This window comes from Empidonax traillii, unplaced genomic scaffold (assembly GCF_003031625.1).
Source record: "Empidonax traillii isolate 1590-97213 ecotype Southwest subspecies unplaced genomic scaffold, ASM303162v1 scaffold292:size1342341, whole genome shotgun sequence".
NCBI classification, from domain to species: domain Eukaryota; kingdom Metazoa; phylum Chordata; class Aves; order Passeriformes; family Tyrannidae; genus Empidonax; species Empidonax traillii.
Window position 1 is genome coordinate 621746 of NW_020955485.1, and position 23395 is coordinate 645140.

At 40.8% G+C, this 23395-nt stretch overlaps 1 protein-coding gene across 7 annotated transcripts in view; it reads left to right on the forward strand.

The window, feature by feature from the left end:
* Positions 1-23395, forward strand: part of ABCC5 (ATP binding cassette subfamily C member 5) — a 72716-nt gene that overhangs the window by 22427 nt on the left and 26894 nt on the right. For all 7 annotated transcript variants that reach the window (XR_003571958.1, XM_027890567.1, XM_027890568.1 and 4 more), the window contains 20 exons: positions 92-240; positions 863-970; positions 2786-3136; positions 4544-4615; positions 4742-4866; positions 5467-5539; positions 6098-6301; positions 6959-7102; positions 8875-8980; positions 9660-9844; positions 10872-11018; positions 11358-11487; positions 12027-12180; positions 12304-12432; positions 13751-13937; positions 15228-15317; positions 17638-17827; positions 18511-18670; positions 19102-19180; positions 19752-19865. Coding sequence is in view for 6 of the 7 variants with exons in the window: in XM_027890567.1 (XP_027746368.1) it covers positions 92-240; positions 863-970; positions 2786-3136; positions 4544-4615; positions 4742-4866; positions 5467-5539; positions 6098-6301; positions 6959-7102; positions 8875-8980; positions 9660-9844; positions 10872-11018; positions 11358-11487; positions 12027-12180; positions 12304-12432; positions 13751-13937; positions 15228-15317; positions 17638-17827; positions 18511-18670; positions 19102-19180; positions 19752-19865 (2897 nt within the window). In the remaining variant the exon portion in view is untranslated. The remainder of the gene's footprint in view (positions 1-91; positions 241-862; positions 971-2785; positions 3137-4543; positions 4616-4741; positions 4867-5466; positions 5540-6097; positions 6302-6958; positions 7103-8874; positions 8981-9659; positions 9845-10871; positions 11019-11357; positions 11488-12026; positions 12181-12303; positions 12433-13750; positions 13938-15227; positions 15318-17637; positions 17828-18510; positions 18671-19101; positions 19181-19751; positions 19866-23395) is intronic.

Below are 23395 nucleotides of genomic sequence, written 5' to 3' on the forward strand. Positions count from 1 at the left end.
TCACTGTTTATAATGTTGTGGTAGCATCTGTTGTATGTGTATGTACCCCCCAAATCATACTTAAGTGTGGTGCCCCTATTTGTATTTCTAGAAATTCGTGAGGAGGAACGTAAAATCTTGGAGCGTGCGGGCTACTTCCAGAGCATCACTGTGGGAGTGGCTCCCATAGTTGTAGTCATTGCCAGCGTGGTGACCTTTTCTGTCCATATGATCCTTGGCTATGACCTTACAGCAGCTCAGGTAATTTACTGCACTGTTGAAAATATTCTTTATTCTTGCTTCTGTAGGTTTCCTGCTAAGCTGTTTCCCATTTGTCTGTCCCCCTATGGTCAGGCTGTAGCCTTGCTCCCAGAAGTGAACATCTGATTGGGTGTGACACCAGCAGGTCTAGTTCTATATCTTTCACAAAAAGCTCCCAGTGTTCTTCTGTCCTGACCTTCCTCAGAACAGGTTTTGACGTGAATGTAAACGAACCTTTGTGTTTGCTGTTCAGACAGGGCACTGGGATTCCTGGATGTATTTGTTTTGCAGTGTGCTTGGATGCAAACAGCACGAATTCTAAAAACAAGATTTGAACTTGTGTCTTTACAAGTAGTAGGTTAATGCAGAATTTGCTAGCTGCTGCTTTTGTTAGACCTACAGATGCCAAAGATGTCTGTCTTGGTCTTTTACAAAGCACTGGAGAAAGAGTTGAGTAGATCTGTTGTTTTCTGCTGTTTGAGAATATGTTGAATACTTAAACAGTTAGTTTTGGATTGGGCCTTTTCTACGACTTTGAATTGCTGCTGTGACATTTCAGCTTTTAGAAGGCTGGAACTGTTATGGCATCCAAATGTGATTCTGTTTCTTGTCTCATTTTTAGGCATTCACAGTGGTCACTGTCTTTAACTCCATGACTTTTGCTCTCAAAGTGACTCCGTTCTCAGTGAAGTCTCTCTCTGAGGCCTCTGTTTCTGTTGACAGATTTAAGGTAAGCAATCATTCGGCCTTGAAGTTTTCACTGTAAATGTGGAGTGTTGTATGTGTATAGTAGATGCAAAGGGAACGCTTGGGAGCTAATGTGACTTTTAATGATTGAGGAGTTCTTTTTCTTTACACTTACCACTCCAGATTATTGGATTCTTCAAAAGAGATACAAATCTAATGAAGGGATATTAGAAGTTTAGGAATAATACCAGTGTAAGAAGCAAAATATTCTAATGTAATGATTTTAGGATTTTGACGTTGGCCACAGTGAGAGAGAGAGTGCAGGACTTGGTCGCTCAGAGTATAATCATTCTTAACTCCCTTTAAGACCATCTGCTTGAAAAGACAGAGCAACGTGTCTGCAGTGATATTTCATGTTTTGCTAGTAAAACTCTTTTTTTGGAAATGTTGTGAGTTCTGTAGGCAGCTTTGCCCAGACTGCTGGGGTTTTATTTGTGGTCATGAAAAACTGAGGATTTTTATTTCCAGACCAGGTGAAGTGACTGAAACTCCACTATATGGATAAAACGCAGTTGTGATCTGATAGAACGGAAACTGTGGCAGAAAATTTAAAATGTTTATAATGGATGAACAGTCTTATGTCATGAGGATTGAAGGACGAATACTCTGTGTGTACTTCATGAACTCAGAGGATAGGCCTTTATTGTGTCTTCTCTTTTGAAGATAACGCTGTATTGCACATTGTGGAAATTTTGAAAATAGAAAATAGCAATTTTGAAATTAGAGATTTTCCCAGGCATTGACAGATATATGAATTCTGTGTAATGCATTCATAAAACAAACCTTTGTGTGAGAGGAACAGGATCTGTAGAGTGATTTTGAGATCCTATTGCTTTTGAGCAATTTTGTTTCATCTTCTGAGTCACCCTAAATCAGCCTTCCTTGAATCCAAAGGCACCAGAGGGAGTTTTTTGGGAGGGAAGAGAAGGAGAGGGGAAATTGTATTATCTCCCAGTTTGACTGTAACCTGTTTAATCTGTGTAGGAAATGTAACACAAGGTGGGAATACTCTCACATTATAGTATAAATATAAGTGACTTTTTGGCTCTGTAAATGAGTACAAGCTTTCTTATGAATGTGTGATGCGGGCATAGCAATTGCAAGAGTAAATAAGGCGGGGAATTGAAAAGTTTTTAGTCACAGAAGGCTTCTTACTTCAAAACAAAGTATGTAAGTGGCAAACATTTTATCTTGTAATTAAACTGTGTGAAAAATGTCTTCCTAACCTCTGTTGATTGTAAATACTGATGGATGTGGTGGAAAACATGATACAGTGGACTTAACAAACTACTTCTTAGTGTTGGGCAGCCCAAAGTAGGTCAGCTACATTTGTGCAAGATGACTTTTTGCCAGCAGAAAAGTTGAAGGGAAAAGGCTGAAGTTAAAAGCCATTCCCTCTCCTTCCCTAATGAGTTGGTGTGCAGGACAAGTTGGTCACTTTGCCTCAAAGTGACCTCTCCTCTCCAACCCATGTGTTTTACTCATGTGTTTTTAATCTGAAGCTTACAGAGCTGCAGTTGCAAACAGTGTTAAAAGAATAAGCCCCTGTCGTGTCAAACCCCCAGAGTATTGCAGTTCTGTAAAAGTCTGAGTGTATCTGAGTGCTTCCACCACATCCAGGAATGCCCCAGCCACTTAGCAGACCTGGAGTTAGTTTACACTAATGAGCTACCTTTTGCTCTTCAGCTTCCTCCTACTATATAGCCTGATGTGTTTTGCTGCGTGAGTGTGCCGTAGGCTTGTCTCCCAGTCTTGATCAGGTGTCTCATCTTTACACCTCTCTCACAACTCCTATCAGAGTTTATTTCTAATGGAAGAGGTTCATATGATAAAGAAAAAACCAGCCAATCCTCACACCGCGATAGAGGTGAAAAATGCTACCTTGGCTTGGGACTTCTCCCACGCCAGCGTCCAGAGCTCTCCAAAGCTGACCCCCAAAGTGAAAAAAGACAAGAAAGTCACCAAGAGCAAGAAAGAGAAAATGAAGCTGCAGAATGAGGGACAGCAAGCTGTGCTGGCAGAGCAGAAGGGCCATCTTCTAGTGGACAGCGATGACCATCATAGCCCCGAAGAGGAGCACAAAATCATCCACCTGGTTAACCTTCGGCTTCAGAGGACTCTCTACAACATTGACTTGGAGATAGAAAAGGTAAGAGAAGAAAGGAGGAAATCTGAGCTTGCAAAAGGCCTCATTTTAGCTGTCCCTTGGAATAGAGAGCTGAGTGTTTTCACACGAAATGGAGCATATTGCTTTTGTGCTCTCCTGTAATATCCATGGCAACTGCAGTATCCAGGATGCAGTGCCTGATCTTGCTGTAAACAGCTGTGCCATTTTAGCAAACTAGATCTTTGCAAACAGCCTGTGAAACAAGGGCAGGCTGTACAGCTTCCACATTCAGCCGAGGGGTTTGCAGCTCTCAGTACAGTGTGTGAGCCACTGAGCTGAAAAAATCCACAGGGCAGTAGAGGTACCAGGGGAATGTTGGTGACCAGTGTGTTCCTGCAGTGGTTTGATAATTTTGCAGGATTTCAACTATATTCTGTGTTAACATTTTAGGCAATTAGGTGTTCCAGTGGAGCATAACAGTACTTTTCATTGGAGAATGTGCCATTTTCTTCCTTGAGAATTTTTGTACAGTAGAAGGACATAGGTTTTCAAGAATTTAGAAACATTTGGAGTTATCATTCCAAGATGGGTAAAAACATGTTAAATGTCAAAGAAAAAGCAATTAATTTAATACATAATAGAAGCTTTGCATTCTGGCATTTGGCTGTTGTAGTAATGGGGTCCATACACTTATCAAGATGTTTATTGTTAAATTTTCTTTGGTAGTCATATGAATAGATGGATAGTTCCAACTATTTTAAACTATTAAAAATCCCTATACTTTAAACTGTAGAGAAGAAGCTAGTTTAAAAAATTGCTTCAAAAAGGAATACAGTTACTTGAAAACATGAAGGCTAGTGTTCTGTCAAAAGTTTGCTGACAAGAGGAGGCCAGTAACGTGTTCCACAAGTGGCTATAAACTGGTTTTGTTCACTTTACCTTTTTAGAAAAGGAACAAAACAGTTTTGATAAATTAATTATTTAATGTGGGTATCAACCTACCCATTTTATTGAAGAGAAATTCTTCAAAGCAACTGAATTCTGGCCTTTTCTTAGCAAATTGGATCTCATAGGCAAGGAGTTTTACTAGACCCATGTATGCTAAATTCTGCTTTTCTTTCAGACTTTCCCTCTTCGTATCTTTCCTTACCATCTCAAAAGCATCTTGATGCATTCTGTTCAGATGGGCCTTGTTGCTTTTGGTTCTTTGATTCTCTGATTCTCTGGGCCTGTATCAGGCCTGGTAAGCTGTAGAGTTGATTTCAGTTTTATTTCACTGTGGGATAGTGCTATTTGAGAGTTAAAATGTTGACTCTTGCTTTTTTATCTGTTCTGTCCCCTTTCAGCTGTTATTAATGTCCCTCACAGGTATTAAAGGTAGTCCAGATTCTGAAAGGGATGGAGAATGTAAGAAATGAGTACATGATTGTTTTTTTTTTTTCTGTCTAGGGAAAACTTGTTGGAATTTGTGGCAGTGTGGGGAGTGGAAAAACTTCACTTATCTCAGCAATTTTAGGGCAGGTGAGAAATTCTGTTTTGACTAATTCTGCTCTTTCCCATCTCCTATTTCACTTACTTGTACTTTGTAGAATGAGATCTACTCTAAACATGGACTAGCATAATTTCACAGTTTATGTGTAATTGCAGATGACCCTGTTGGAGGGGAGCATTGCAGTAAGTGGAACATTTGCATATGTGGCCCAGCAGGCCTGGATTCTCAACGCCACACTTCGAGACAACATTCTTTTTGGCAAGGAATATGATGAAGAAAGGTTTGTCAGACTGTTTGCTGATTTTTGTGAGAGCGTAGTAATTCTTGGCCCAAGCGTGGGAAAAATTTAATGCAGAGCACACTGCAGATAAAGCCTATATATCCTTCTGGAGTTTGTCTCTGCCTTAAGTCTCCCATTCAAGAGTCAGCCTCTCTTGCACGTGGCTGTCAGTGTGCCTGTCACGGCTCACCAGCACTGAGGCTGTACCCCATGCTGGGGTGCTGCCTGACCTCTGTTTTTAGCAACTGCTGTGGAGCAGCACTGAAGTGGCATTTGCTCTTGTTGTCCTGGCCTTGCCCTCTTTAAACACAACTGCTGTTTGCAATGTATTGGCGTCTTCCATGGCCCTTCTCCAGTGGGGGCCTTTCCTGTGGCCTGTGCCAGCTATCCCTGCAAAGAAATTGTCTCCTTATCTTCACAATGCTTCTGAAGTAGGTGGTTAATTATTATCCTTGGTTTCCTTCTGGGAATCCAAGGCAGATGATTTGGTTTAGGCTGTTGCAATATCTGCTAGTAGTGTACAAAGTGAGATAATACTGTACTGGCTAAATAATTGGGGGGAAAAAGCATGTTCTTACTATCTATCTGATTGTCCTTCAGATACAATACGGTGCTGAATGGTTGCTGTCTAAGGCCTGACCTAGCCATCCTTCCAAATGGGGACCTGACAGAGGTATGTGTTTTGCTTATACTAAACTAACTGATGAATAAACGAGTTTTGGTTTGGCAGACTAGACTGGAGTTGAGGGTATGTCAGTCTGGGTGCAAATGAGCTAAGCTGTTGAATGCACCTTCTTGAGCCGGGCTTAATTATGCAGGCCCTGAACTGCTGAGCATTGGGTCGTGTTTTTTGCTCAGATGATGACAGTTCGAGTTTTTTATTGTGTTGTAAATTTAGATGCCTTAATCAGACCTATTGGAACTTGATTTAAAATAGCTAAGAAAAAAGCATGGCTGTGTTAGTACAAGAAAGGTAAAATAAGCAGAAGTACTACCACGTTTCAAACATATTAACCTTGAGTTTGAACATCTAACACATTTCGCAAAGTGGACACATAAACTATAATAGATATATGTATTCATATAAAATGTTACAGGGGAATGGTTATGTGTGTGTGTGTATATATATATATATATATATATATTATGATCTGCTTCATTCTGGTCACCTCTTAAGCACTGAGTATCTGTGTTGCTGTAGATAAAATAATGGGTGTGTGTCCCTTTGCAGATTGGTGAACGGGGGGCTAACCTGAGTGGAGGACAACGTCAGAGAATCAGTCTGGCTCGAGCCCTGTACAGTGACAGGGACATTTACATCCTTGATGATCCCCTTAGTGCCTTAGATGCTCACGTTGGAAATCACATTTTTAACAGTGCAATAAGGAAACACCTGAAGTCAAAGACAGTTCTTTTCATCACACATCAGCTTCAGGTACTGCATCACTCATACCTCCTTTCTTGTACTTTCTTGAAATGGTGTTTAATTGGTTGCCTTCATATTGGAAACTTTTGTGCCCTGACCTGTAACAGCACAACTCTGTCTATAGAATAGTTTATATTTACAAACTAGGTTTGTAGATATGCACTGAGCACAGTCTAATTGTTTATCTGATATCTGTGCTGCTCGGTGTCTGACTGGGACTGGTAACACTTGGCTAAAGAAAATTTACCAGAGAAATAAATACCCTGTTCAAAACCACTTCTGCTATCTTGCCATAAATCTATTTCATCACATCAGAAAACATATAGATTTGATGTCAGAAAATCAGAATTGATGTATCCTGAGATTATTTTTTTGCCATCTTCTGTACATAGAAATATCAGTATAGTCTATCAGTATTTGAAGTGTTAAGTATCCTGAATCATGTCTTCTACGAGAAGTTTGCTTTGTTAGAATGTAAACACTTTTTATATGTGTCATGTGAGCAATTGTGCTCTGGTCAGAGCAGGACCATAGAGAATCAGGTGTCTGTTACATGGGAATAGGTGTTGTGTGCAAGTATCTATTTTGAGAAGGGAAGGATTGTGTGGGAGTGTTTGATTATCAGATGTAATAATAGAGACTTGTTCTTACTGCCATTTTCTCCAGTATCTTGTTGACTGTGATGAAGTGATCTTCATGAAAGAAGGCTGCATTACTGAGCGAGGAAGTCATGAGGAACTCATGAATTTAAATGGGGATTATGCAACTATTTTTAATAGCCTACAGCTGGGAGAAACACCACATATTGAGGTACTTGTTTGATTATCTTAAAGTGTTCTGAATGCTGACTGTTCTGATGAGATGAACCAAGTGATGTGATTGGAAGACTGGAAAAGGGCCTCACACATGTGTTGATGTGACCAATAGATTTCCTATAGAATAATCTGTGCTTCATTAGCACTTTGTGTTTGCAGAAGCAGTTTGTTTTCAGGGAATGTGTACTAGAGAGGACTCTGCCAATGAGCTCATGAGTTGATCATGAAAATAATGTAGTGTCTCCCCTGGTGATGCTCAGAGCAGGAAGCTTGTCTCTCTTATTGTACACCCCACTGCTTAATTTACCTCTAATTAGCACAGACCTCAAACAACCTTTGTCTGAAAAAATTCTTACTGGCTTGTTACTACTTTTTCAATGGAGTGTGACTGAGGCACAGCAAAGGTGACACAACTTATTGAAACTTAAATGTGACAGTATTTTGGAAATGTAACTGAAAATAATGGTTTAGGGGGATTTGAGGAAAAAAAATTGTGGGTTGACACTACTACTGTTATGAAAAAGGTCTGTAACTGCAAACTTGGATATATGTCCAAGTATTTTAGTGTTTGCAAAAAATGTAAGTCTAGAAAATAACAAGAACCCTTCAGTACAACAAGCATTTAAATTTTCAGCAATTTAGTTTTTCCTACCTTTCTCTTTGTTTCCTGAAGTTAATCTTTGGAGTAAAGAACTTTGTCTTTTGTTTTATAATAACTTACTTCTCTAAGTTTTGTGTGCATTTTCTTTTAGCAAGAAGAGATTAAAAGTAAATAAGCAGTTTGTTTTCTAAGAGATAAGAGTCTCCTTATTCACAAGTTGCAGGCATTTGCAGAAAGAAAAAAGGTTTCTGACAAGCAAGGATTATTAGAAATACAGATATAGAAGGTGCTTGATGATACATTTTCCTGGGAGATGTTTGTGAAAGAAGCAAAAGGATATACTACATTCCTCTGCATATCCTTAGAGCATGAAAATTATAGTTCTGCCACTTTAAGATTAATGTAATAACAGCTAAGAAGAGGTTCTTCAGTCTGCGTGCTTGGCTGACCTTCTGTGTCTCTCTGTAAACACTAGCTCATGGAAAGAGCATTAATTTGCATTCCCTATGGGATAAAAAAAAAATAGATGATCAAGTTAGATTCTCTGTTGTTTGTGTGAGATGTTTCTTCTCACATAAAGTGTGAGAAGATGACCCTGGACCTGGTGTGTGGAGGGTTTTGGTTAACATAGTCTGTTGCTGAATAGGTAGTGACTTCCATTTGTTAGAACAGGGCTGGCTTTAGAACAGTGCTTTTGTGTGTGCAGCTTAGTGTTTGGACGTTTGACTTTTGGAACATAAGTTAACTTGACTTTGTTCTTAGGAAAGGTCTCAAGAAATGTCTCTGAAGTACTAGGGTGTTTGGGGGGGAAAAAGCCTCTTAAAAAAAATTGTCAGTCACTTTTAAAAGGATCAAGGGGATTGTATCTTTCTCTCAGTGGTGGGAATGTTATTCCTCTACCGTGCACACTCATAATGTCACTGATTCTGGGAGTTAACCTTGCACACTCCTAGTACAGGTTGGTAGCAGTTCAGGTTGGTAGAGGAGGACAATGTAATCCACCAGAGATGGGACTCATCCGTAATAACAGCAAAGTTAATATCCTTCTTGACATTTCTATTGAAAGCCTTTGTCCCTTGGAGGCAGCTTATTAGAAGTTTAGGTTTAGATATGAAAATGTCAAAGCAAATTACTTCGATATGTTTAATGTCATTGTTTTCCTGCAGATTAATATAAAGAAGAACACAAACAATTCCCTGAAAAGGCCCCAGGATAAAAGTACCAAAACAGGGTCTGTGAAGAAGGAGAAAGTTGTAAAGAAGGAAGAGGAGGGTAACTATGTAATCAAATTTCTGGCTGTAATTATTTTGTACTCTAGTAAGCTCAAAACATTTGCTTTGAAGTGTATTGTGAAGGTTTTGAAAGCTGTCTTAATCCTAGTCACTCAGCATGGTTGATAGGACACAGGCAGTGGCCAAAGAGCATTCATTAACTCATTAAATTTGGGTGCCTGTACCATGTTTTTAAGTTCAATCAGGCTGCTTCTGGTCAGATTGCACCGGCACAAAGGAGCTGGTGGTGCCCTGTTTCCCACACTGCCTCTCCCTCCTATCCCAAGAGGGCAATGTGTATAGCTTGGCACTCAGAGGCCCAGGCAGAACATGGCATTTATCTGTGAAGAATTGGAAGGTGTGACCTCTGCAGTTCTCTGTTTAATGTTAACTCTGAACTTCAGGGTTTAAAAAGCAATAGGGAGGCTGATACCAGCCTAACACTTAAGTCTGTGCTGATGATGCTTTTTCAGATGTACCATGACATAAATGGTTCTGCAGAGGAAATGGGGCTTTTTCAAAGACTTCTTGAACCCTGAGTTCTACATATTAAGTAAAATCTGTGTTTGACAGTAATTTGTACAGTTTGAAAATTTACTAATTTTGTGTATGTTCTTAAATTTACAGTTTTATGGAACAGCTTTCTTTTCCTCACTCCCTCTTCCTCTGTTGTTTCACAGGCCAGTTGGTCCAGTTGGAAGAGAAAGGCAAAGGCTCTGTCCCCTGGTCTGTTTATGGTGTTTACATTCAGGCAGCTGGAGGCCCAATTGCATTCCTCATCATCATGGCACTGTTTGTGCTGAATGTGGGCAGCACAGCTTTTAGCAACTGGTGGCTGAGTTTCTGGATCAAGCAGGGCAGTGGAGTAAGTTAAATAGCTTTTCTACTCCTGTGTCTAATGGGCAAGGGGTTTGCTCAGCTAGACTAATCCCAAGCAGTACTGTGAGACCAAATGGTGCTTCCTAATTTAAGTAAGTTCTCAGGCTCCCCAGGAGGTGATCTCACTAGGGAGTTAATCTCCAAGAATAAGAAAGCTCCAGTAATAAGAAAGGTATAATAGCTCATGTGGTTTTATACTGCCCTCTTGTTCCTTGTCTTGGTTAGTCTAAGAAAAGGAAGTGAAAATGTGAAAGGGGCCAACAAGGTAATTTTAGTGGATTTTTTTTGTTGTTGTTGTTTGTTTGAGCATGATCTTACATGTAACAGGCCAATCTTTTTAGAATATGGCTTTAAGTCAAATGACTTTTGGGAATTTCTTTGCAGATTCTGGTGACCTGGAGTGGTTTGGGATTTTTCCCACTCTAAGGGCTTTGATTGCAAGTCTTGTTGCATTTAAATATAATTAAAAGACTTTTTTTAGTGGGGATGCAGAGAGCAAGCTAATAACCTCAAAGATTAAATAATGAAGTGCAGATGGCCAACAATATTAAAATAAGCAATGAGGTCCTTAAGCATTCTTAAAGATTAAAAATAACAAGAGAGAATGAGAATGCATGACAGTGTGACCCTAAGGAATTTACTACATGCTGGCAGAAAACAACAGTTTGAAGACTGAACCTATCCAAGGTGAATATTGCTGTGTGGTGGGAGTGGTAGTATGCAAATATCTGTCATTTTTCAGAAGAACACAAGAAGGTTAGGAATTAAATTAAGTAGGTATTGTAGTATTTTGAAAAATGTGGTAGGAAGAAGGCCAAGGGCTACAAATCTGCAAGTCAAGTATCTCTGCCAGGGAAAAACTTCAAAAATGTTCAAGGGTCACTGAAGTACTTTAAAGAAGAAATATTAAATATAGTGGAAGAGGACACAAGACAGTTAAATTCTACCACATGTAATGTGTACACACTTAGTCCTTGACTCAACTAACCACTGAAACCTTGATTTTTCTGCAGAACACCACTGTGACTTTGGGAAATGAAACTGTCATAAGCAGCAGTATGAAAGATAACCCTCACATGCATTACTATGCTGGCATCTATGCCCTGTCTATGGCAGTTATGTTGATCCTGAAAGCTGTTCGTGGTGTGGTCTTTGTAAAGGTACGTGCCAATGCTGGTTTTATTATCCCCCATTCCTTCTACTCCTGTGTATTGTTGTCACTGTGGTTCTTTGCTCATCTCCCAAGAGAGACTTTTGAACCAGAAGTCAATCATGGTTTGTGATATTTCTGTGTCACCTCTTGGGGCTGCACCATGCTTTCTGCTAAACTTCTGCCCAAATTAAGAGCTTCCTTCTGCTGTTTGGAAGCACAGAAGGCAATAAAAACCCCTTATGGTTGGACAGAGAAACTGAGCAGAATGTTTTTGCAGCCAGAGGAGATGCAGTGACAGGAATGCAAACACCTCATTATAACACTGTGATGTTTTCTGCATTGTCAGGGAACTCTCAGAGCATCCTCAAGGCTCCATGACGAGCTTTTCCGACGGATTCTTCGTAGCCCCATGAAGTTCTTTGACACTACACCCACTGGGAGGATTCTCAACAGGTTTTCCAAAGACATGGATGAAGGTATCTCTTACTGTGTGTGCTGTAAATTCCTCATTCTGACCTCCCAGTAAATTCCTGTCTCCAGTCTCTTGCTGTTGGGGTGATCATACCCTATAGCAGATGTGTACTTGTAATAGACAAAGCTGGAATTGGGATGTACCTGGGTTATGATTATAGAAGGCAGCTGATGTTTCAGGTCTGTCCATTCTCTTATAAAGAAGAAAATGTGCAGCTGTTGTTGTACCTACAGGCTGCACACAGGCTCTTAGCAGTTAATGCAGGAGCGACCTAAAACATCAGGGTGAGGCTGATGTGCAGCAGTGGTGGTAATTAGGTCAGAGTTCCATCAGTGCTATTTCTGCAAATGGGAATAATTGGAAAGACTACCAGCAGCTCACAGGGTAAAAGCACCCCAATGAAAATGTACATTTTTAATTTGAATAAGCCATGAAATCACTGTCCTTGTCAATGATGATGTACAGCTGGACTGAATTGCTTTATCTAGGTCGTTTTAGCTTTCTGTACTCAAGATCTTCCTCTCTTCCCTCCGTCTTTTCCAGTTGATGTTCGTTTGCCGTTTCAAGCAGAAATGTTCATCCAGAACGTTATCCTTGTGTTCTTCTGTGTGGGGGTGATTTCTGGGGTTTTCCCCTGGTTCCTGGTGGCAGTGGGGCCCCTCATTGTCCTGTTCACAGTTCTGCATGTTGTGTCTAGGTAAGTGCATCAGCTGCTTTGAATGAAAGTACAGATACTTTGACCTTCAAGTATCTGTGCAGCAATGTAGTGGTTGGCATATGGTGGTTTTACACAGTATTTAAAGTGCTTCTTTCCTTCCAGAGTCTTTATTCGGGAGCTCAAGCGTCTGGACAACATCACACAGTCTCCATTCCTGTCTCACATTACATCTAGCATCCAGGGTCTCTCCACAATCCATGCCTACCACAAAGGGCAGGAATTTCTGCACAGGTCAGTCTAGATATCCAAGAGTGGTGGAGCACAAAGCAGGGTGCAACAGGTTGGCATTCAGAAAGGTTAATTAATGGGGTCTGTAGCTGATGGCATCATTGGTTCTGAGAGTGAAAGTTACTTTCCTGGGAAAAAATGAGGGAGAACAAGAAGAAGGGAAAACTTGCCAGTAGCCAAGTGGGAAGAATAGTGGTGGAGTCCCAGGTGAATACCCTCCTCTGGAGTTCTCTGCAGTGGAGCAGGTGGCCCTGGTAATTGAGAGGACAACTTTTTGACCATGCTTTTTCCTTATTACTAGTATGTACTTTTCATCAGATCCTGCTCGTATGTTCTGTGGGTTGTTTTTCCTTGTGATGTTATTGGCATTACCTAAGGCATGCTAACCAAACCTCAGTGGGAGTATTGATGAGCTGTTTGTCTCTGTGCACATGTGTAACTGGAGAGTATTTATCAATTGTTTCAGTGATCTGTGGCCACCTTGTGCTCTGTGCTTGGTTTTCTCCAGTATAAACTAAAATTTTCAAAACAAATGTTGGTGAGGGAAAGCAAAACTTTTCTCACAAAAGTGGTAGTTGCTTCCCATGAGAACCTGCTGTAACAGTATCAGGGTTTTGCAGGTGCAAAATCATGAGACCAAGAGCGTGGGAGTGCAGGGAGAATTGCCACAGAAGCTCTTGAAAGGCACTGCTACACCAGCTTAGATGAAAGGTTGTAGAAGTGCAAATAGCAGTCCCTTGGCATTGCTGGTTGCTTCAGCACTAAGGCACTGCACACATGTGCAACAGGGATTGAGTTGGATGATCAGAAAATCTAGTTATTGGCTTTGTGAATCTCTTAAGAGTCCCTCCTTAAATATACTTTCTCAGCTCTTCAGTGTCAGGATTGTAAATTAAGGTGCTATTGATGTGTTTTAGTGTCACCAGTTCTATCAAGACTTTATTTTTATATTTGTGTGTAAAGTAACACATATTCTGAAGCACAGCTGCTGTTAGCTGTGGAGTAATTTGTAGCTGATTTGTAGCCTTCTGAAAGGTCTTGCATAGGTGAAGTTGTGGTGAAAGTGCATGTGATGTCCCTGATTTTGATTCAACCCGGTATAATTTATTGTTGTACACAGAGGGACTTGGTGATGTGATTTTCGAGAGTTGGAGCTAAATCCATATCTGACAATTCTCAGGGAAGTTTGCAAACCCTGTTTTCATGGTCTAGTTTGAGACTTTGTCAATGATGAGCCTGAATTCTGATACTGGAGCAGGGGTTTAAGTAGCTCTGCTATTTGTAGAACGCCAGGTTCATGGAGTCTGCTAACTTGTTTCAGGTACCAGGAGCTCCTGGATGACAATCAGGCACCGTTTTACCTGTTCAGCTGTGCGATGCGCTGGCTGGCTGTGAGGCTGGACATTATCAGCATTGCTCTTATCACAACCACTGGCCTTATGATTGTCTTAATGCATGGCCAGATCCCTCCTGCCTATGCTGGGCTGGCTATCTCATATGCTGTGCAGGTGAGTGTGTCCACATACTGTAGTATTTAATTTCTCATTTAATGTAGGTATTGCTAAAAGGCAAAAGAAACACATCATTTAAAACTTTCCTTAATGCACTAAATGGCAAAATATACTATCATCTCTTTGAGTAAAGCAAGGAAAAGCAATTCAGAGTCATGACCTTTAACAGTCAAATTACAAATTCTGAGAAGCCTATGTGAATAAGGTTTTTGTGCTGGGGAGCTGCTTCTTTTTAAGTAAAGAAGTAGAAACTGTTTGAGACATATGCTGAAAATTGCAGTTTTCTTAGATATTTCCAGAGATACGATTGATGGTACACCAGACACGTGCCAAACTAATATCTTAATGTATTGCCTGCAGTGTGTTCTCACAGCAATCAGCATTCAGCGCTGAGTCAGAGAGGCTGCAGGCTTGGAGTGCTGGTGTTGGACTTGCTGTTTGGCCTCTTCTGCCTCCTCGTGGTAGTGAGGTGAAATTAAAAAGCCTAGATGGCTCATACTGTTGCTCTTGGGAAACGTTTCTAAGCTGCTGGTTTCTCAAGTGATTCATAAATGATGGTTATTCTAAAATCAACTGTTAATTTAACTAGCCTTGAACACCTTAGTTATATGGTGCCCAGTGCCAAGAGTACTTGTATCAAACATCACAAATCGTTTTGGTTGGAAAAGACCTCTAAGATCATTGTGTCCAACCGTTACCCCAGCACTGCCAACCCACCACTTAACCGTGTTCCCAGGTGCCACAACTACCCATCTTTTAAATAACTCCAGGGATGGTGGAGTCCACCACTTCTCTGGGTGGCCTCTTCAGTGCTTGACAACCCTTTCAGTAAAGAAATGTTTCCTAATATCCAATCTAAACATCCCCTCGCACAACTTGAGGCCATTTCCTCTTGCCTTATTCCTTCTTACTTGGGAGAAGAGACCAACCCCCACCTGGCCATAACCTCCTCTCAGGTGGTGGTAGAGAGTGAGGTCCTCCCTGAGCCTTCTTTCCTTCAGGCTAAACACCCCCAGCTCCCTCAGCCACTCCTCACAGGTTTTGTGTTCCAGTCCTGTCACCAGCTCCATTGCCCTTCTCTGGACATGCTCCAGCACCCCAGTGTCTGTTTTGTAGTGAGGGGCCCAAAACTGAACTCAGGATTTGAGGTGTGGTGTCACCAGTGCCGAGCACAAGGGGATGCTCACTGCCCTGGTGCTGCTGGTTGCACTATGCGGTAGGTTCATCTTTCAATTCAATAATAAATCACAGCTCTCTAAAAATTTTTGTTTTCTTTCATTCCTTCAGCTGACAGGCTTATTCCAGTTTACAGTCAGACTCGCTTCAGAGACAGAAGCTCGCTTCACCTCGGTGGAGAGGATTGACCACTATATCAAGGTAGGACTGTAATGTGTTCAGCTGCCTGTTGTGAAATATCTTGTTGCTTGTTATGTTGCCATACTCTGCCTTAGTACAGAATGTGTGCTCCTGATCTCAAAATGCTTGTGCTGTATTACTGCAGAGTTTGCTTTATGAAGCACATATATAAGCGCTGGTGGGATGAATGGCCCAAGAGCTGGTAGATAACTAAGCATAAGGATATTGAAAGTTTTCTGGCACTCTCAGTAAAAAGTGGAGTGTGTGAAAGGGACAACTGGGGATTCAGTACAATGTTTTACAGCAAAAGGACGGTCTTCTGGCATCCATCATTCCAAACCTAATGGAACCTCTTCATTTAAACACAGATAACTGCTGCTTTTATCTACATGTAATTCTGCTTCATCCTGATAAGCCTACTACTTTTTCCACAGCTGTCTTACATAGCATATTTCTGTATGCTTGGAAAGTCAAGGAATTGCTCTTGTTGGAAACACAACAAATGTGCTCAGCTAAACATGAGAAGTATGCCAGGCTAAATGCTTAGCAAGCTGTTCTGATTATCTGTGACTCTTTCTTTGTAACTAGGATTTGTGCGTGCAGAACCGGGCATAGGTCATGGGGAAAGCGTAGCCAGGAGAAAGCCTTCTACTGGGTCTGGTCTGTGAGGTGAAAGGCTTTGTCACTGAATGTTCACTGTAAGCTTCAGAGGGAGATATCTCCACCTGTTTGGTAAATCTGGGCTATGTAGTACATGATATTTGTAGAATTTTTGTAGCCTGTAGATTTAACTGAAGACATAAAAAACCCCACTGCCCACTCCCCCAGTTAAATAAATAAATCCTCTTGTGGCATCTAAGTAGTAAATTTCTGTGTATGGAAGGAAGACTTGGTGACCACACAAGTTGACAACTGTGGCAAATATTGCCTGTTATCTCTCACTGGGCTGGGATGGGTTTATCACTGTCAGGCCTTAAGTGGCAAAACCTGCAGTTGTAGGTTGTTTGGGGTTTTTAAAAGTTATGTCTTATGTCTATCGTTTTATATCAGTGTTAGGGCAACACTATCTGTGACTTTTATTATTTGGATCTCTAGACAACCATTTTATTATGAAACTATGAAACTAGTTTGAAGCTGAAGTAAAGGGGTGGGTGAGCAGTGGAACACTGTGCAGGTCCTCGGTCTTACCAAGGCCCAGAGTTGGCTTTTTTCAGTGAAAGTTTGAGGTGCTGTTAGGGACTAAGCTCAAAGAACTGGAGCACTATTGTAGCAGGTGGCTGTTTTTCTCAAACCCCTGGGGTACAATTAATCTGCCTCTAATTAGATGCTGCAGATGTCTATGAACAGTCCTTGTGGGATCTCTCAGTGGTCAGTGTAGGAAATGGGTATCTCCAGAGGGCAATTTATTACCTGTTCTAAGTATTTATATTAGACTGAGAAAAATCACACTCCAGAAATGCTATTTTATAGCATTTGTAGAGATCTCGCTTTTGTAGAGACTATAAAGGAGTCATCAGGGCCCGGTTTGTAAGTTATTTAAAGTGAATCCCACGACTTGGTTTCTGCCATTCTTTGAGGCTGCTTGTGGCAAATATGGGAAAATGACCTTGGCTTCACAGTAAACATGCTATAAGGGCTTGTGTTTGGCTTTCAGTGGTTCTACTTTTTTTCTGTTTAATTGGTGAACTGCTCAGTGAGGGACCTATTAGAGGGCAGAGTAAAATAGCGAAAGTGAGCAAGCTGGAAGGGGGTGACTGACTCAGTGATTTAATAGGACAGGGGAACATGAGGAGGAGAAGGAAAAGGGTGACATTTGTAGTGTATGTCACTTGGGCATTCTCTTCTGTGTCAGGATCAACGGAGGTGACCCAGGCACAGCACAGCAAATGAGGCATAGAAATGCAGCAGATTTTGCATCCAGTGTTTGGGGGGACACAAAACTCAATAGGATTGTGCTGATAAATAATAGGCATAAAATACATTTTGAATTCCATTGATGAAAGACGTTGTATAAAAGGACTGATGTCATTACTGAGGCAACGAGAGGGGAATAACAGTGTGGTCAGTGTAACACAGCAAACTCCTGATCCACTGAGCCTGCATTCAGCCACACAGCTCATCATGAAACTGCTGTAAACTGATCTGGGCCGAGTCTGCAGGGAGGAACTGCTGAAAGCTACAGCTGATTATTTTCCTTTCTGGTGGTTTGTTCACTGGAAAGTGAATTTCTCTTTTTTTTTTTTTTTTTTTTTTTTTTTTTTTTTTTTTTTTTTTTTTTTTTTTTTTTTTTTTTTTTTTTTTTTTTTTTTTTTTTTTTTTTTTTTTTTTTTTTTTTTTTAAGACACTTTCCCTGGAAGCTCCTGCTCGAATTAAGAATAAAGCTCCTCCTCTTGACTGGCCACAGGAAGGTGAAGTTGTTTTCGAAAACGCAGAGATGCGGTACCGAGAGAACCTCCCTCTAGTACTTAAAAAAGTGTCCTTTACCATCAAACCGAAGGAAAAGATTGGCATTGTCGGAAGGACAGGCTCAGGTAAGGAAAAACACTCAGCAGAGTTAAATTACTACTTTAAAAGAATAGATTGGGTCAGTCATATGTCTCCTGTGTTTGAATAAACTGTTGGTTGCACAGGACTGGTCCAGCAGTCTCAGTGGTGGATTCTGTTCATGTGCATACATAAGCAAGATGCTTGTAAACAACAGTGAAAATAAGTTTTCATTTAAAGCAGAGTGATATCCTGCTATGCTTGAGCCAGTATATTCACACTCTCCAAGCTACTTAGCAGCACAGAATGTAAGTACAACATGCTCATGCACCTTATTTGACTCTCTTGGAAGATTTTTGTGCTAATGCTGCATCCAGGTTTGGCTCCAAACTATCTTGGAAGTCTGTACTGGGAACAATCAAGACCTCTGTTTGTGAGATGACTTAAATCAACTCCAAAATATAGATTCAAAATAAGTGATTAATAATGTTGTGTTGGGTTTACATGGCAAGGTTTTGGCAGTGAGAGTGGGGCGGCTTCTGTGAGGAGAGATTAGAAGCTGCCCCTACAATTGCTTACCAGTTTAAACCCTGGGCTTGCTTGCTAGGACTTCATAGTATTTTAAACAATACTTTTCTTATACATGGACAGCTTTTAAAAATCTTTTTCATCTGAAAACTGCTATGACTCTGTATAAATACCAGTGTTGTTTTTCCTGTCTCCTTTTTAGGGAAGTCTTCCCTTGGAATGGCACTCTTTCGTCTCGTTGAACTGTCTGGAGGCTGCATTAAAATTGATGGAGTGAAAATAAATGACATTGGTTTGGCAGATCTTCGCAGCAAACTCTCCATAATCCCTCAGGAACCTGTGCTGTTCAGTGGCACTGTGAGGTTAGTCAGACTGTAAGAAGGCAAGAAGGGCTGAGCAATCTATCAGCTTATACCTGAACTCAAATAAGTGCCTGTTGAGGTGGTAGCTCTCAGGCATCCTAGCTTCTGCTCTGGTTTCGAAACAAAAAAAAAACAACCCAGAGCTAAATGATTTTAACTGGCCCAGTTCAGCACTGTGTGTGATCATCCTCTCTGCAAGTATTGCTTTCCCTTTATATTTGGTTGAAGTTTTTCTGTCTTTGTCCTCCATCTCTACTCTTGTTCTTTGTCTCTTCTAAGACCAGTGTGCTGGGAACATCTGATTTCCTTGGCAAGGAAACTCTGTCATTGAAGGCTAGATGTGAATCATCTGTCTGGATGAATTAGCACACTGCTGGTTTGCCATTCATTGCTGAGTTAAAATTCTGTTTTTTTTCTGCTTCCCCTTCCAGATCAAACTTGGATCCTTTCAATCAGTACAGTGAGGAACAAATCTGGGCTGCTTTGGAAAGGACTCATATGAAGGAGTGTGTAAGTATCATGTGCCCTGTGAGATACGTGTTTGTATTTGGCTTCCAAATCAACATACTCTGCTGGTAGCTACTTTAGATAAAGCTTTTTTAATTTCCCCCCTCATTTTCAATGCTTTATTTGACAGATTTTTCTTTTTCCCCACTATTTTATCAGACTGATGTATTGGGGTTTTTTTTTGAGAACATGCCATATTCTGTGTGTATAGTCTTTTTAGTCAATAGCATAGCGGAGTGCTGCTTCATCACAGGGATTCTTAAGGTGTTAAAACATTTCCAGTGATGTTTTTACACTTCAAGTGATATTTTTCTGTATGTGCCCTAGGTGTGCATTCTGCACTTACATTTATGAGTGTGCATGTCACATGTGCACATTTATACTGAACTTAAAACCTGCCTTTCTTGTAAGTCAAGTGGCACATATGGCTATGGAACACAGGCTGCAGGAATTCCTGCAGGGACTAGGTTTACTCTCTTCTCTTGATGACAAAGATTATCAGGAGATCTGTATTTATGTTCGTAAGATTTTGTGCAATGCTCTAAGATTTCTTTGCCTCTTCCTTCCCCTGCAGGTTGCACAGCTGCCTATGAAACTTGATTCAGAAGTGATGGAAAATGGGGAAAACTTTTCTGTTGGAGAGAGACAGTTACTGTGCATAGCTAGAGCTCTACTGCGTCGCTGCAAGGTGAGCACAACAATGAGAGAAACAGCTGGAGACATCGAAGTGATAGGAATGAACAGGCCATTTTTGTGCCAGATTCTGTCAGAGAAATCACACCAATGATTGTTGCAACCCAGCAAGATGTAGGGTTAGAACAACTAGGAAGGCATCTGTAGCCAGCTGTGAGCTCCTTGTAATGTCCTGCCGTTGGAAAGGCACTGCTTGCCAGTGTTAACAATAGTGTGTCAGACTGGCCTAATCATTTATTCAGTGTCCTGTTAGGGGTGAGTATTAGATTCTTTCTTTCTCCCACCTTTTTGTGAGTGCGAGCCAAGTTTTATTCCATCTGTGTGGTACTCCACTAAAATGTGATCTACAAATGGAATTTGGGGTCATGCTGTGCCAGCAAAGTGAAAGGTTTTGCAGGAATGGAAGCAAACAGTGATTACAGTGAGAAAGATAAAAGCAAGTGTGATCTATAGGGTAATTTTGAAGGCAATTACATCAAGAAAACGGAAAGGGTGTTTGTGAAAATTACCTTTGTGACCACAACTCTGTAAGGATTGCCAGTTGTGACAGCTCTTGGCCACGGCAATTCTGCCCACTCTACGTGTTTTTATGTTTAGGGAGGGAAAGTGTGACTGTGAGTAACAACCAGGATTCTGTGCTGCTTTCAGATATNTTTTTTTTTTTTTTTTTTTTTTTTTTTTTTTTTAAGACACTTTCCCTGGAAGCTCCTGCTCGAATTAAGAATAAAGCTCCTCCTCTTGACTGGCCACAGGAAGGTGAAGTTGTTTTCGAAAATGCAGAGATGCGGTACCGAGAGAACCTCCCTCTAGTACTTAAAAAAGTGTCCTTTACCATCAAACCGAAGGAAAAGATTGGCATTGTCGGAAGGACAGGCTCAGGTAAGGAAAAACACTCAGCAGAGTTAAATTACTACTTTAAAAGAATAGTTTGGGTCAGTCATATGTCTCCTGTGTCTGAATAAACTGTTGGTTGCACAGGACTGGTCCAGCAGTCTCAGTGGTGGATTCTGTTCATGTGCATACATAAGCAAGATGCTTGTAAACAATAGTGAAAATAAGTTTTCATTTAAAGCAGAGTGATATCCTACTATGCTTGAGCCAGTATATTCACACTCTCCAAGCTACTTAGCAGCACAGAATGTAAGTACAACATCCTCATGCACCTTATTTGACTCTCTTGGAAGATTTTTGTGCTAATGCTGCATCCAGGTTTGGCTCCAAACTATCTTGGAAGTCTGTACTGGGAACAATCAAGACCTCTGTGAGATGACTTAAATCAACTCCAAAATATAGATTCAAAATAAGTGATTAATAATGTTGTGTTGGGTTTACATGGCAAGGTTTTGGCAGTGAGAGTGGGGTGGCTTCTGTGAGGAGAGATTAGAAGCTGCCCCTACAATTGCTTACCAGTTTAAACCCTGGGCTTGCTTGCTAGGACTTTATAGTAGTTTAAAATACTTTTCTTACACATGGACAGCTTTTAAAAATCTTTTTCATCTGAAAACTGCTATGACTCTGTATAAACACCAGTGTTGTTTTTCCTGTCTCCTTTCTAGGGAAGTCTTCCCTTGGAATGGCACTCTTTCGTCTTGTTGAACTGTCTGGAGGCTGCATTAAAATTGATGGAGTGAAAATAAATGACATTGGTTTGGCAGATCTTCGCAGCAAACTCTCCATAATCCCTCAGGAACCTGTGCTGTTCAGTGGCACTGTGAGGTTAGTCAGACTGTAAGAAGGCAAGAAGGGCTGAGCAATCTATCAGCTTATACCTGAACTCAAATAAGTGCCTGTTGAGGTGGTAGCTCTCAGGCATCCTAGCTTCTGCTCTGGTTTTGAAACAAACAAACAAAAAAATCAAAGCTAAATGATTTTAACTGGCCCAGTTCAGCACTGTGTGTGATCATCCTCTCTGCAAGTATTGCTTTCCCTTTATATTTGGTTGAAGTTTTTCTATCTTTGTCCTCCATCTCTACTCTTGTTCTTTGTCTCTTCTAACACCAGTGTGCTGGGAACATCTGATTTCCTTGGCAAGGAAACTCTGTCATTGGAAGGCTAGATGTGAATCATCTGTCTGGATGAATTAGCACACTGCTGGTTTGCCATTCATTGCTGAGTTAAAATTCTGGTTGTTTTCTGCTTCCCCTTCCAGATCAAACTTGGATCCTTTCAATCAGTACAGTGAGGAACAAATCTGGGCTGCTTTGGAAAGGACTCATATGAAGGAGTGTGTAAGTATCATGTGCCCTGTGAGATACGTGTTTGTATTTGGCTTCCAAATCAACATACTCTGCTGGTAGCTACTTTTTTAATTTCCCCCCTCATTTTCAATGTTTTATTTGACAGATTTTTCTTTTTCCCCACTATTTTATCAGACTGATGTATTGGGGTTTTTTTTGAGAACATGCCATATTCTGTGTGTATAGTCTTTTTAGTCAATAGCATAGCAGAGTGCTGCTTCATCACAGGGATTCTTAAGGTGTTAAAACATTTCCAGTGATGTTTTTACACTTCAAGTGATATTTTTCTGTATGTGCCCTAGGTGTGCATTCTGCACTTACGAGTGTGCATGTCACATGTGCACATTTATACTGAACTTAAAACCTGCCTTTCTTGTAAGTCAAGTGGCACTTATGGCTATGGAACACAGGCTGCAGGAATTCCTGCAGGGACTAGGTTTACTCTCTTCTCTTGATGACAAAGATTATCAGGAGATCTGTATTTATGTTTGTAAGATTTTGTGCAATCCTCTAAGATTTCTTTGCCTCTTCCTTCCCCTGCAGGTTGCACAGCTGCCTATGAAACTTGACTCAGAAGTGATGGAAAATGGGGAAAACTTTTCTGTTGGAGAGAGACAGTTACTGTGCATAGCTAGAGCACTACTGCGTCGCTGCAAGGTGAGCACAACAATGAGAGAAACAGCTGGAGACATCGAAGTGATAGGAATGAACAGGCCATTTTTGTGCCAGATTCTGTCAGAGAAATCACACCAATGATTGTTGCAACCCAGCAAGATGTAGGGTTAGAACAACTAGGAAGGCATCTGTAGCCAGCTGTGAGCTCCTTGTAATGTCCTGCCGTTGGAAAGGCACTGCTTGCCAGTGTTAACAATAGTGTGTCAGACTGGCCTAATCATTTATTCAGTGTCCTGTTAGTGGTGAGTATTAGATTCTTTCTTTCTCCCACCTTTTTGTGAGTGCGAGCCAAGTTTTATTCCATCTGTGTGGTACTCCACTAAAATGTGATCTACAAATGGAATTTGGGGTCATGCTGTGCCAGCAAAGTGAAAGGTTTTGCAGGAATGGAAGCAAACAGTGATTAAAGTGAGAAAGATAAAAACAAGTGTGATCTATAGGGTAATTTTGAAGGCAATTACATCAAGAAAACGGAAAGGGTGTTTGTGAAAATTACCTTTGTGACCACAACTCTGTAAGGATTGCCAGTTGTGACAGCTCTTGGCCACGGCAATTCTGCCCACTCTACGTGTTTTTATGTTTAGGGAGGGAAAGTGTGACTGTGAGTAACAAC